General features: G+C 37.5%; 1 protein-coding gene across 3 annotated transcripts in view; it reads left to right on the forward strand.

The window, feature by feature from the left end:
* bcam (basal cell adhesion molecule (Lutheran blood group)) overlaps positions 1-14,559 on the forward strand; it is a 90,632-nt gene that overhangs the window by 54,686 nt on the left and 21,387 nt on the right. For all 3 annotated transcript variants that reach the window (XM_088326720.1, XM_088326721.1, XM_088326722.1), the window contains exons 2-9: positions 745-872; positions 2,066-2,282; positions 5,551-5,624; positions 6,248-6,344; positions 7,635-7,817; positions 10,586-10,707; positions 11,496-11,637; positions 14,203-14,318. In XM_088326720.1, coding sequence (XP_088182846.1) covers positions 745-872; positions 2,066-2,282; positions 5,551-5,624; positions 6,248-6,344; positions 7,635-7,817; positions 10,586-10,707; positions 11,496-11,637; positions 14,203-14,318 — 1,079 coding nt within the window. The remainder of the gene's footprint in view (positions 1-744; positions 873-2,065; positions 2,283-5,550; positions 5,625-6,247; positions 6,345-7,634; positions 7,818-10,585; positions 10,708-11,495; positions 11,638-14,202; positions 14,319-14,559) is intronic.

The following is a 14,559-nucleotide window of genomic DNA, read 5'->3' on the forward strand; positions in this document are numbered from 1 at the left end:
AGTATGGAAAATGTAAAGAGGGAGCACAGCATAACGTGAAAATGTCATTAGGCGGGGTCGTTATATCCCAGGGGTCTAGCGTACTTTCTCTCTTAGCATTTGGGCATCAAAAATAATTTGTTGTTTATGTCGTATGCTGGGAAAAATTTCATTAAGATGGACCTAAAACAATTTATTCCACACAATAAAGTGAAAACCTTGTATGGCAGTGATGCTGTAACGTGGGGGTCTTGTGTATATTCAGAGAATTTTTTTTAGATGTAGTATAATGGGGGAGCGCCGTAAAGAAGTGCTGAATCTTATTCTACGTGGTAAAGTGAAAATGTCATCGTCTCTTGTATTAATTTGTTGTTGATGCCGTATAGTGGGGGTTAATAGCGTAACGAGGGGCCAAAAAACATAATCTGTCGTAAGGCAAAGTGGCTGTATCCTGGGGGTTAACTTTACTTATATAAACAAGCAACTTACATTCTCCATGTACTTTCTTAATATTTGTAGTTGATACTGTATGGTGGGTAAAATACTGTAACGAGGGCCCGAAAAAACATTTCACACCGCACAAGAAAACGTCGCAAGGTGGGGTTGATATAAATTGGATCCGGAGAGTGTGGAAAAAGAGGTCGAAAAAACACCTTATTCCACATAGTGAATTGAAAACAACATAAGGCGGGGACGCTGCATCCTGGGGGTCTACTGTATCTATACTGTAAAAGGAGGCCTAACTTTTTGACATTATCTTGACAGTTTGCCAAGCGTCCGTGACAGTGAACGTATCTCCGAAAGTGGAAGTGTTGAAGGACCAGACGGCCAAACTGCCTTGCACCTACACAGTGTCTCCGACATCAGGCAACGTCATCGTGGAATGGCACATTGTGAGTAACCAACATCTTTTTCCAGCAAAACACTTAATCCGTTTTTTTCAACCTTTTTTTCTGTAAATGTTTTCAAGGCACACCGTAACAATTGAAATCAGCGGACTTATGTGCAAGATTTTTACATTTATCTCTTTATTTTATCATTTTTTCTTTATCATCTCAGAATATTCTAGAAAAATATCAAAAAATGATACTTGAATGAGCAAATATTATCTTTATTTTGTTTATTGTGTTTTTATATGTTCTAACTTTTTTCTAATTTTTTTCCACCTGTGAAATAACAAAAAAATCAGCAAAATAATGTGTAAGATGTTCACTTTAGTTGCTTCATTTTATTGTTTTTCTTTTCAGTGTCAACTTTGAATTTACCAAAACAAAAATATTTAAATTAGCAACTTTTACTAATGATCTATGTTCTAACCTTTTTCATTTTTTGGGGGGGTGAAATAACAATCATTATCAGTAAAATAATGAGCATCATTTTTGCTTTTTTTTTTGTATCTATCTTTCATTCCAATCTCACACAGTTTATTAAACCTATCTATCTATCTACCCTGGTCATATCCCTCGAGAGGGGTGACCGACCGCAAGACAAACACATACACAAAAACAAATAAAAAAGGAAAAAGTTGCAAAAGACACCCAAAATTTGACCATGGCCAACCCAAATGCCCAAACACCTAAATAAGTTAAGCACCTCGGCACCAAAGTTGGTCAAGCTTACGTCCCTCCAGATGAAACGGGACACAAAAAAGCGGCCATTTCACTCGGGTCAGGGTGACACAACACGCTCTACTGTTCAACAGCAGGGCCCGACAGCTTACACTGGTTTACCCCTGCCGCATCATACAGGTGCCCTGCCCATCCCTTAGAACACGTCTTAACATCCCGCTATCCTTTCACAACACTTCTCCACTCATTCGTATCACCAACAAGAGCTCTTTTATCAAACCAAATAAGCTATATATTTGCCTGTAATAGCTCATAAGTCAATAACTAGATTAGAAAAAGGGAAAGAAATAAAAACTCGCTGCCGCCAACTGACGTGGATGAATGTTAGTTACTTGGCTGATGAATCGAAGAAAGCAATAGCATGTTGCAAAGATAAAATTGGGCAATTTCCTGTGGCTCACCGCTTAAAAAACGCCGTGCTAAGTTGTTGATTTTGTTGTTGTTGTGTTTTTTCTCAGGAGGCTCAAGGCAACAGGAAGCGCGTGGCGTACCGCACGCAAGGTGGCGAGGCCAAAAGCGACAAGGATAGCCCGCTTAGCGGCCGCGTTAGCATCGGCGACGATTTTGGACTCACCATCACGGCCGTTAGACCCGCTGACGAACACGTTTACTTCTGCTCGGTCACCGCAGGACCTGCCGGTAGAAGGGAAGGATCCACAATGCTCAAAGTTTTCTGTGAGTACAATTCAAACAGGCTAACGGTTAGCAAGTCCCGTTAGCATCGGTGACGATTTCGGATTTATCGTTACGCCCGTTCAACCTGCTTGGTCACCTCAGGACCTGCTGGTAGTCAGAAAGTTTGCCAGAGTCAAATACTTGCATCGATCGGATTTAAACACCTGCACATAGCATAGTACGGTCTCGAAACACTCGTAGATATTTTGTCTATTTATCCTGACATGATTCTCTACTACATATTTACCCTGGAGTGTCATGTCTAATCTCATTTCGTTTGCCTAAAATGTTTCACTACGTCGTTATCATTGACAATAAAAGACAGTTCAATTCGAGTATTTCAAAGAAAATTTTCATGCTAACGGTGCGAACATTCTGGAAATGTGCAACACAATTTAGTATTCTTCTCAGGCTAAATTAGCCCCACCCTAAGAAGCCCCCACCCCGCACCCTGAAACACATTAACGAGACTTGGCGGTCGGGCTGCACGATTTTGAGAAAAAAACATAATTGCGATTTTTCAGACCAGTACTGTAATTTCGATGCGATTATCGGTTTTAAAAGGAAAGTGCATTTTCTGTGGTATTATTTAACCCTTGGATGCATGACCTACTTCTAGCCAAACTCTTCCATGACTGGGTTGGGTAATTAGTGGGGAAAAATAAAAATACTAATGGCATCATGTCGTTTTATGAGGAATGCCTGGAATATATCAATATCCATCAGTAGGATCGCGGGAGTGCTGGAGTCCATCCCAGCTATATTCGAGCAGTGGGCAGGGGACACCCTGAACTGGTTACCAGCCAGTCACAGGGCACACAATGACAGACAATTCATTCGCTCATTCATACCTAGGGACAATTCAGACCGGACAATTTATCTGACATGCATGTTTTTAGAATGTGGGAGGAAACCGGAGTGCCCGGAAAAAACCCATGCAAGCATGGGGAGAACATGCAAACTCCACACAGGAAGGTTCAATCCCATGACCTCAGAACTGTGCCGCACACGCACTAACCACTGCGCTGCCGTGCTGCCCGAATATGAAATGAAATGAAATGATCTGCATTTATATAGCGCTTTTCAAGTCAAGACTTCCCAAAGCGCTTTACAGTGTGCTTCACATTTCCCAATAGCGGCCGTGCGGCCATGTAAGGCGCTAACCTGCTTATTTGGCGTATTAGGGGTTCAATGTCTTACGACAATATGACAATATTACGACCTTTTGTATTTTTAAAGATAAAAATAACAAAATATGGGTTCATTTTTTATCTCACTGGTGCATTCAAGTGTTAATAGTATTGAAATACTTCAACCAAAAACTGTTGAGATGCAAAGGCGTGTCTGTATTATGTCCCTTGTCACTTGTCACTGGTCCTATTGGAATTTTACAGCGTTATTAAAATGTCAAGTTAAGTAAACAGCGACCTCTTCTGGTGAGTTTTCTTTGTAATGCTGTCTATAAATCCTTGAAAAAAACGCAGTGTCATGTGATTCCACAGTTGCACTCCGTGACATCGCAATGTCGATAAGATTTCGGTTAATCGTGCAGCCCTACTTGAAGGTATCAGAACGTTCTCCAGAGTGTTTGTGTCTGTCTTCCAACCTGCTTAAGCTCGACTCGATGATGCAAAAGGAAGTTAGCCATGAAATTGCTCTCACAAGTCAAAGTATGAAGGAGGCCTAATCAGGGGTGACCGTGGGTGGTCCGAGGATGCAAAAGGAATCGGGTGGGGGGCCCGTATAGGGGGCGCGGGAAGAGTTCGAAAAGTGTTATTTAAATGACATGTATGAGACGTGACAGGTGTGATTGAACTTTTCATCAATTGTGTCAACCATGATTAGCGGACGGTTAATTGACCCATGGTGGATCATATGTGGCCTGCGGGCCGTAGTTTGCACACCATTGGGATAGAACCTGCTTTATTTATTTATATATTTATCATGACTACAATGTAAATATATTTGCCTATCCATCCTGTCATTTAATTTATAATAAACAAAACAAAAATCATATATAAACCACCGCTGTAATTAAACGTTTAAAAAAACACACATAAAAAAACAGTTAAATATAATAAATAAATAGAACGTTTTATTTAAATATGTGTCGTTTTATACACATTTATTTATTACATTATAAGGCCAGAACAATAAAACTAATGGGCCATATTGTGGCCTGCAGGTCTTAAATTTTGCACCCTAGGATAGGACAATTTTTTTTTCAAATAACTCAAACCATAATTGAAAAATTATAACAATTTGTTTAAAAGTATCTTTAAATAATCTATTTATTTATTCATTAATGAATTCATTTTTGAAATACATCAAAAACAACTAAACAAATAATATAGGCTGGATTGATAAAACCCACAGGCTGTATGTGGTGCGCAAGCCGCAGTTTGCCCACCCCTGTGGCAGAGCTTACTTTTTTACATTTTTTTTGTTTTGTTTTATTAATAAATCAAAAATACGAAAGACATAATAAATGTATCCTGCTTTTTGAAATCTTCGTTTCATTTTTAAAAATATATTTCTTATTATTTATATATTATTTATTATTTCTACTATTTTTATTAACATTTTTATTTGTATTAAAATTAAAAAAAAAAAAATTAAATGAAAGGGTCGAATCTCACATACATTTTAGCGTTTATTTTTTTCAGTGGCTCAGGAGGTAGAGGGCTCGTCTTGGGATCAAGGGATCCCAGTTCGAATCCCGGCTCGTCCGTGTTACATGTCGAAGTGTCCTTGGGTAAGACACTGAACCCCTGACACCCCCAATAAGCAGGTTAGCGCCTTACATGGCTGCAAGGCCGCTATTGGGAAATGTGGAGCACATTGTAAAGCGCTTTGGGAAGTCATTGACTTGAAAAGCGCTGTATAAATGCAGATCATTTCATTTCATTTCATTTCATAAAGTTGAATTTCTTGGACAGCTACCAGCTATAACTTGAGCCAGACAAAACAGCAAGAAAAAGTCCAGCACCTGTGATTGTTTCGACAAGCCACTTTCTCTTTCTCCTTTTTTCCCCCAATCTTGCATTTTTGAGTTACGATTCGAACTTCATCAGCTCGAGTGAATAACGCTTGGAATAACACCTCGTGGGAAATTTACTGCTCAAGTGAATTAAAAAGGTCAGGAGCTAACGTGGGAGGACGGTTACGGTATTTTATAGCTCTATGCACGGGGAGGTTAAAGGTTTCGCTGTTACTTCCACCGAATGATAACGATATTATTGTTTTTTTTTCTTCTTGTACTCCTCAGTTGCTCCGGAGAAGCCCACCCTCACCCAAGCGTCCAGCCAAGCCATTTCCGTCGGGCAGTCCACCAGCTCAGAGGTGCGTTTACCGTCTAGTATCGATTAGCTAGCTTACAAATGCAATTTAAAACAGAGTTTAATCATCAAAATAAACTTAAAAATATAAGCCATCCACTTTTCTTACACCTATTACACAAAACTTATTTTCTTTACGACATATTATGATTCATTCCCAAAATGAATTCTATACTCATTTTGTAATACCATGCAGCCGTTGCTAATGCTAATGTTGTCGATCTTCTTCGGTTAGGTCACTAACAATCCTCCCCCAAGCTAATTATTCATAGTCTCAATTTTTTACAAAACCAAACATTTCTGATTTTTTTTTCGATGAATCAATTATATTCTTGATTTGTCACAACCCAAAACCCAAGACCTTTTTAACATATTTATTTAATTCAATCAACGAGAGTCTTGATCTAAGTCTTATCTATCGCTATGAATAGCAATAGTACTTAAATAACATTCACATATTTAAATCCCGATATAGTATTCTAATCAGAATTGCATGAAACTTAATGTGACATTTCAAATGTTATACTCTTCAGTTAGTATTGACGAAACCTCGCTATAATGTCGAGTTTTCGTAAAAAAGACTGGTTTATCAAACTTTAACGACAACTCTGTGGTTCTGCCTATCAGATCGGTACCTGCGTGACCATGAATGGACAACCCAGTCCCAGAATTATCTGGTTTAAAGACGGACAGCCGCTCCCTGAGGTCAAAGATAAGAAAGAAAGTATGTGGAGAATGACATGGCTTGTTCATATAAGTTAAGTAGAACCCCGGGATACAGCAACCCCGCCCTACAGCATTTTCATATAAAGGAGTTTTCGGTCCTTTCTTTACGGCATTCATCCCACTGTAGGACATCAACAACTCATTTTGTATTGACATAATTTCATTCATTAATATGTTCTATGGCTTCAAGTCTTGCAGTGATGCTAAAGGAAATAGCAAACCATGATAACCATGGAAACAAAGCTGGAGATGATTAAGAAAATACAAAGAAGACACACAAATCACCACTTTTGCTAAATTGGATGGCCAGGTTATCGCTCAATGATGCTCGTCTGCTATTGGTCAACTTCTTATAAAATGCTGGTTAGGTATTGGTTTGTGTAATGGCATTATGAAAATACCAATATTTGATTGGCTAAACCACCTCCCACAACACCTTTCTCTCTCTTTGTTCAGTTCAGAATCTCATTCAAAGTCAGCGATACAATCTAGTATTTTTAGTATTTTTTCCATATGTCTCACAATATTTGCAGTGATGCTAAAGGGTGAAGCAAAAACATGATAACCATGAAAATGAAGCTTGCCATTATCAAGAAATGGGAAGAAGCTACATCAATTGCTACCCTCCCTAAGATGCAGGTCCGTAACCAATCGACAAGTTACATCTCAAAGATGCCTGCTTGCTATTGGCTGCAGTCATATAAAATACTGGTCTGCAATACAATACTGTATTTTTTTGTACTGTATTTATTCACTATGGGTCCAGGGCTTGCAGAGATGCTAAAGGAAAAAGTAAAAACATGAAAACTATAGAAACAGAGCTTTATCACCATTATCAAGAAATACAAAGAGGGCACACGAATTTCTACCCTCGCTATGTTGCATGTCTGTAACCAAGCCACGATACAATCGAGGCTATTATTAAAAATAAGAAGGCGATCAAAGCTGATTTGCTATTGGCTGAATTACCTCCTACAATTCATTTTTCTTCATTTAGTTCAGAATCTTGTGTCTGTCAAGATTTAGTAAGTTATTGCAATATAATACTGTATTTTTTGTACTGTGTTTATTCAAAATGGGTCCAGGGCTTGCAGTGATGCTAATGGGAGAAGCAAAAACATAATAACCATGGAAAAAAAGAACATATTAGCTCAGTCGCATAGGTTTCCATTCTCAACTGAACGTCAATTTCACTTTATCATCTCCATCTTCATGCTGTATTCCGGGGGTCCTACTGTACCCCGATTTGAAAGGTTTTGGTCTCACGTTGCGGTTCTGGTTCTGTAAGAGACCTACATGGTTCCGTCGCTGGTGAAGGAAGCTTCGGGCCTGTTCACGGTCAAGAGCACTTTGTACATGCAGCCTAGCAAAGCCGACAAGGACTCGCTCTTCCAGTGCATCGTTGAGTTCAGCATGCCAGGGGAGCAGATCAAGCAGAAGAAGTCCGATACTATCAACCTTAACCTCAACTGTGAGTGACACCAAATGATCAAAATTTCTTACTTTCTTCTTGACGTTTTTTAGAATATAATTAGCTTAAACTAGCATGCTACACTATTTCATCCGAAAACCCTCAAGCCACTTGCAGTGAAAGATAACAAAAATAGTGAAAAATACTTCTAGCTTTTTAAAATTCATGCTAGCTTGCTCCAAATGCTGTACAGGCATCTTCTGTTTAATTAGCATTAACTAGCACGCTATGTTATATTATTAAAAAAAAAAAGTACCTGGCCCAAAACAATTAAAAGAAAAAACAGCAGCAAGATAGCAACCTATGGTTTTGATCATTATGCTTGCTAGCTTAACATGTTAACTAGGTATCTTGTGATAATTAGCATCAACTAGCATGCTATGCTACCTTATTAATTCATTTCTCAAGCCACTGGAAGTAAAAGATAACACAAATACTCGAGGATTGCTACTAGCTTTTTAAGATGAATGCTAGCTAGCTCCAAATGCTATTTAGATATCTTAGGTTTAATTAGTATCAAACAAGCTATCTTATCAACAAAACCCTCGAGTCACTGATCGTAAAAGACTAGAATAATTGTTTAAAAATTGAAGCTAGACCTTTAAGATTAATGTGTTCTTGCTCCAAATGCTTTAAAGGCAACTTGCATTTACTTAGCATCCACTACCATGCTAATCAATGAAAAACCCTCGGGCCACAGATAGTAAGTGTGAGATGAGAAAAGTAGTCAAAGATTGTGGCTAGCTTTGAGAGTTTCATGCTAGCTAGCTAGCTCTAAATATGCAAACAACTAGAAATAAATCACCTAGGATAAATTGATAGTTTTATTTATTTATTTATTTATTTTAAACTTAAATGAATACATTTTTGTTTATTTTCTAAAAATAAATTTGTGTGGGAAATAATAAAGTGTGTGTTAGCTAGATCAGTTTACATTCTGGAATACTAGCTATCGTATATTTCTAAATCATTACTATGTTTACCCCACTAACAAATGCTAACGCTAAGATGAATGCTCTGGTTAGCATGCTTGTGGAATGCTACATAGCAGTTATGTGGAAAAAAGACATGGAATGATAAAAAATGAATACCTATTTAAGTATTAATATTTTTTTAAATGGCAGTAATCTAATTACATGAGCTCGAGATGCCCCGTATAGCACCCTAACTAGCAGTTTATGGCTTCATACATGCTAATGACTACGTGTGAATTTCTTTCATCTTTTTCTTCAAATTTACAAACACGTCTAAATAATATTAGGAAGTTGTCTTCAGTGGTTCGTTTTAAGACAGCTAGCAAAATGCATGCTAGCAAGCTAGTTTAATTTTTTGCCTCCAATTCGGTTGTTTTGGCTGTTTTTTGGTCCATGTTTTTATTTGTATTTTTTTAATATAGCTAGGAATGTGCATACTAACTGGTTACATTTCCCCCCTCCGATATCGTTATGTTAAGGCCGAATCTTTGTCATTTTGTTTTCTAAGACGGCGAACAAAGTGCATGCTTGCAAGCTAGTTTATATTCCTTCAACCGTGTTGTGTTATGACGTATTCTATTTTGGCAGTTTTTTTTTTTTAAGATAGTTAGCAAAGTACATGCTAGCAAGCTACAGTTCTTTTTTTCCCCTCCAATTTTTTAATGTTTGGGATGATTCTTAGTCAGTCTTTGTTTTTTTTTGCTATTTTAAAAGCTAACAAAGTGCATGCTAACAAGCTACATATTTTTTCTTCCGATTTTGTTATGTTATGGCCAATTCTTTGGCAGCGTGTATGTTTTTGTTGGAAGATGGCTAGCAAAGTGCATGCTAGCAAGCTACAGTAAGTCACCCCTCACGTTTTTGCAGAGATTTCATCATAATGTTTACTGAACACTGAAGAAACATCGCTTTGACACAATGAAAAGTAGTCTGTGTAAACCTAAACCCCTGGTAACAAAAGTGAGTGCACCCTGAAGTAAAAGCTCCTAAAGGTTAATATTTTTTGTGACCACCATGAAGATGTTCTATTGGGTTTAGATCTGGAGACATGCTTGGCTAGTCCATCCCCTTTACCCTTAACCCCTTTAGCAAAACCTTGATCATCTAAGAGGTGTATTTGCAGTCTGCTCCAGTATTCCACAGTGCATTCTAGAATTTGTGTTTCCCTTAAAGAAATGCTACTCCCCAGCCTTAGTTGCACTCATGCAGCCCCAAACCATGACTTTCCCAACGACCTGCTTGACTTGAGGCACGACACATACATTTTTTATTGTCCTCTCCCGGTTGCAGCCACACATGTTTCACACCATATGAGCCAAATCAGACCAGAGGATTTCTTTCCAGTAAGCCATGGCCTTTGTTTACATACTTCTTTTCATTGTGTCTAAGCAATGTTTCTTCAGTGATGTTCTATTAAACATTAGAATGAAATCTCTGCAGAAATGTGACTCAATTTTGTGGCATAGTGTAGTTCCATTTTTCCCTCCGTTTTTGTTCTGTTACGGTGTAACGGTCGCAGAAGACGAAGAATGTGAAAAATGAGGCGATGAAAGAGGAGGCACTGGAGCAAGCTGTTTGGAATGCTTTTTACGTTTCTGACTGCTGAAAGCTGAGGAATTCTCACCTGTCCCCTTCTGTCGTCCCTCAACAAATCCTCGCCTGTCCTCTCCTGTCGTCCGTCCCGAATTTTCACCTGTTTCTATCCGTCGTCCGACCCCGAATTTTCACCTGTTTTTATCCGTCCCCGAATTTTCACCTGTACCCTTCTGTCGCCCGTCCCCATCCGCTGTCCAGACCCATCGGAGACCGCCACTTTCACCCTCCTCAACAACGGGGCCGTCAAAGAGGGCGACAACGTCACCATGAAGTGTGAGACTGACGGGAACCCTCAGCCCGAATTCGACTTTGCCAAAGACGTGCGTGCAAAAAACATATTTCATGAGATATTTCGGCCTTTCTGTAGTTAAAGCTCTAACTTAAAGCTTTACCTCAAATCAAACCTAAGAGTTAAAAGTGTAGCAATTTGACACCTTCCTCATAGAAAACAATATCTTCCTATTAAGCGCCATCAAAGTTGGCTAGAAAGTCTTAACTAAACCTAAACGTTCCAATTAAGTTAATGCCTTAACTCAAAGCGTTAACTCAAAGTTAAAGTGTACAATTTATTCAGCCCTGTCCAAGTTGGCTAGCAAGGGTTAACTCAAGTTAAACTTGAATCTAAGTTAAAGCTTGAACTCAAATCAAACCGTTGAGTTAAAGCATTCAATTTGACACCTTTTTTATTTAAAAAAAAAAAAGTTTTACTTTCGCTCTGTCAATGTTAGCTTTCAAATGTTAACTTGAGTTAACCGTGGTTAACTTAAATGGAACCTTTGATTTGAGTAACCAATTTATCTCAATTTGATTTGAGGTTAAAGCTTTATCTTTGACACCTTCCTCATAAAAAATGTCTAATTTTTATTTAAGCTCTGTCCAAGTTAGCCATCAAGGGTTGACTTAATCTAAACCTTTGAGTTAGAGCTTTAACTCACACCAAATCTTTAATTTGAGGTTAAAACTTTAACTCATATTTTAACTTTGAATTTTACTTGAAACTTGACCATCAAAAACACAAAGATAAATTCAAAATCACTACAATTGGACAATTACGTTTCAGCTTTAACTAATTAATTGAGAAATGAACTAATTTAATCTGTCATTTCAGGACAAGGCAATCTATGGGCAAGGCGGCCTCCTGACATTGAAATCCGTCAAGCGGACGGATGCGGGCCTGTACTCGTGCAGGGCCATTGATTTTGACAACCTGGACGCTGAGCTGACGGGCGAGATCAACCTGAGCGTGCACTGTGAGTTAACTACTAACAACACACATTTGGATTAACAATATAAAGAGTTGGCAGCAAATACTCTCCTTTTTCATACTGTATTTTTATTTTTTTCTTATCTAATTACATCAATACCAATTCCAGAATTTTCCTTTTGTCTGCCCAAAATGAGCTTAAATAATTCCAGTATGATTTAAAAAAAAGGATATATTTTTACTTTAATTGCCTTCATTTATTCAGTGACTTACAATCTATCCATACCTATTTTTTTTTAACTCAAATGTACTTATATATTCACATTTTATAAAAATATGCTAAATTATGCCTGACACAGTAAACATTTATGCTAGTGGCACAAAAATTATGATTTGGTCATTTGCACTACCTTGTGGTTCCAAGGTACAAAGGCAAAATTTGTACAATATATGATTATCAGTAGATCGAATGCGAGACCCAAAATGGGCAATTTTTAAACCTGCATAGTGTCAATCTTTATCCACCATCTGCAATCAATTTGAAATGTCAACTTGGTGCCATTATTCACTTTTTCATTATTAATAATAAAAAAAAATCTCTCTTACATACTGTTTCGATTAGCACATTATGAACTTCAAAAGCCCAAAATTGGACAAAATACCTCCAATATTTTCAGTTGTAAGTGAAAGCTGGATTCTTCAATCAAATATAGATTATGATTTTTTTGTGACCAAAACGTTTTAACACCTTCTTTGGGTCGATTTCTGACTATTTGGTGCCATTTTGAAGTTTTTGCGTCTTAACAATCAAAAAACAAGTGAAGTTTGAGCTTCTTTTTTATTTATTTTACATGCTTTCTCTTTCACTTACCATATTGAAAACGAAAAAAGTTGAAAATTGGACGCAACACCTCTTACATTTTCAGTTGTTGATCAAAGCTTGATTTTTCAAGCACATATACAGTTAAGTCAACTCAAGTCATTTTTATTTGTATAGCCCTTAATCACAAAGAGTCTCAAAGGGCTTCACAGGTTATTACACAGACTATATTACACAGACTATATTACACAGACTATTTTTCAGACTATTATTACACCATCCCCTGCTCTGGAACCAACATGAGGGCAAGGAAAAACTCAAAAAAAAACTCAGTTGAGTCTTTGTACCCAAAATGGGGAATTTTACGCCTACATGATGTCTGTCTCCTATTTGAATTAAATTACAACTTCCCACTTTGTGACATTTTAAAGGTAAGCACCTTATAACAATCTAAGCAATATTTATATTAGGTACTCTTTGATTTAGCATACTAAAAACAACACAAGCATGCGAGTCTCATGCAACTACCTTTAATATCACAAGTGGGCATATAAAAAAAAAGAAAGCACAGAAAACATTTTGATTGCGGTGTATCAAGTATTTATCACAAAGTAAAACACAAGAATACAACAAAATTGTAAAAAAAAAAAAACTTTGGTACTCACATTTTTACACAATCTTCACCCTCCGTCTCGGACATGAAAAGCTGCGCCAAAGCTTCATTTCCCCGAGTCACTTTTCCTTGCCCCGTGGCCCTTCGGGAATTATGCCGGCTTTTGAAAACGCTCAAACGACAGTCCGAACAGTAAAGCATGTTTTGAAAGTTATGTTACATTTTAAATATTGAACAATATTGAACATTTCATTATTTACAAACAAATTTGGCATAAAAGGTTCAACTTTGTAATGTTTGACTGCGTCACCGTGAAACAAAGTTAACAATTTTCATGGGAACAGAAATAATATTATAATAATAATGACATGTTTAACTCTACCCAAGGGGTGAATTCTTGAGCATATATCATTTTCATATTGGGAATATTTATCATATTTAAAAATCCCCTCAAAAAACCCAAACAAATTTGTTGACAACATTTTTAAAAGCAGGTTTGTTTACATATATCCGATAGCAGCATTGCCCACGATTCAAACGTTTAGCGGCGACGCCCATGTTTCAAATTTTTGCGAGAAATCCCACACTGCTGTCCGGCTACCATTCTGAGACTTTTGTGTGCGCGAATGACCGTGAAAGTACGATGTGTCTTTTTAAACTTATTTTAAACTTTTTCCGCAGAGTGAAAAATTCGTCTTACTTTGACGTCCTCTATCTTTGATTTTTTGATTTTGTTTTTTTTAAATGAAAAATGATTCATCTGTATACTAGTAAGGAGGTGATATAAAATGCATTAAAAGCTCAAAATAGGACACAATACGCTTCTATATTTTCAATTGTCAATCAAAGCTGATTATCAACCAGGATTTGTTATTTCCTTTTAATAACAGATGTCAAAAAAAACAACCCTTTTTAAATTCAAGTTATAAAGATTTTTCTTTGACCAAATAATGGCTTTTATGTCCTGAAAAGACAAAATAATCCTAGCGTCCGTTCGGATTGTTCATGCTTCAGCCCACACTTTAAAGTCATCCTAATTGGAGTCCTCCTCGACATATTTCGGGGAGATAACCCGGGAATTATGTGGGCTTAACTTCGGCTTCCGACTTCATAATATTTTTGCTCTTTGGGGCTTAATGACGCGCTCCCCAAATTGATTTTTGGTTTTTCTGTGCCAGACATGGATCCGATGAACGTGACACCGGCTGCTCCTCAGGTGGTCATGCTGGGAGACACGGTGGAGTGGCAATGTAAGACCAAAGCGTCGGCACCGCACACTGTGCAATGGAAAAAGGTAAGCTGGGTCAAAGATTTAGCTTAGATAAATGAAAACTTCCTGTTTTTTTAACCTCTTAATGTTCCGCCAGCGGGTCATCCGACCGTTGATAAACAAATACGTGTCTTCACAATGTCACCAGTCACTGAAATACGTGCCACATATCATTGGAAAGCTTCAACTCTTGAGATTCAAAATATGTAGACCATTTCAAAATGGAACTATCACAAAAATATTACAATCAGTCTGAAACAAGATA

Source organism: Urocampus carinirostris, chromosome 2 (genome assembly GCF_059441175.1).
Source record: "Urocampus carinirostris isolate Australia breed hairy pipefish chromosome 2, RoL_Ucar_1.0, whole genome shotgun sequence".
NCBI classification, from domain to species: domain Eukaryota; kingdom Metazoa; phylum Chordata; class Actinopteri; order Syngnathiformes; family Syngnathidae; genus Urocampus; species Urocampus carinirostris.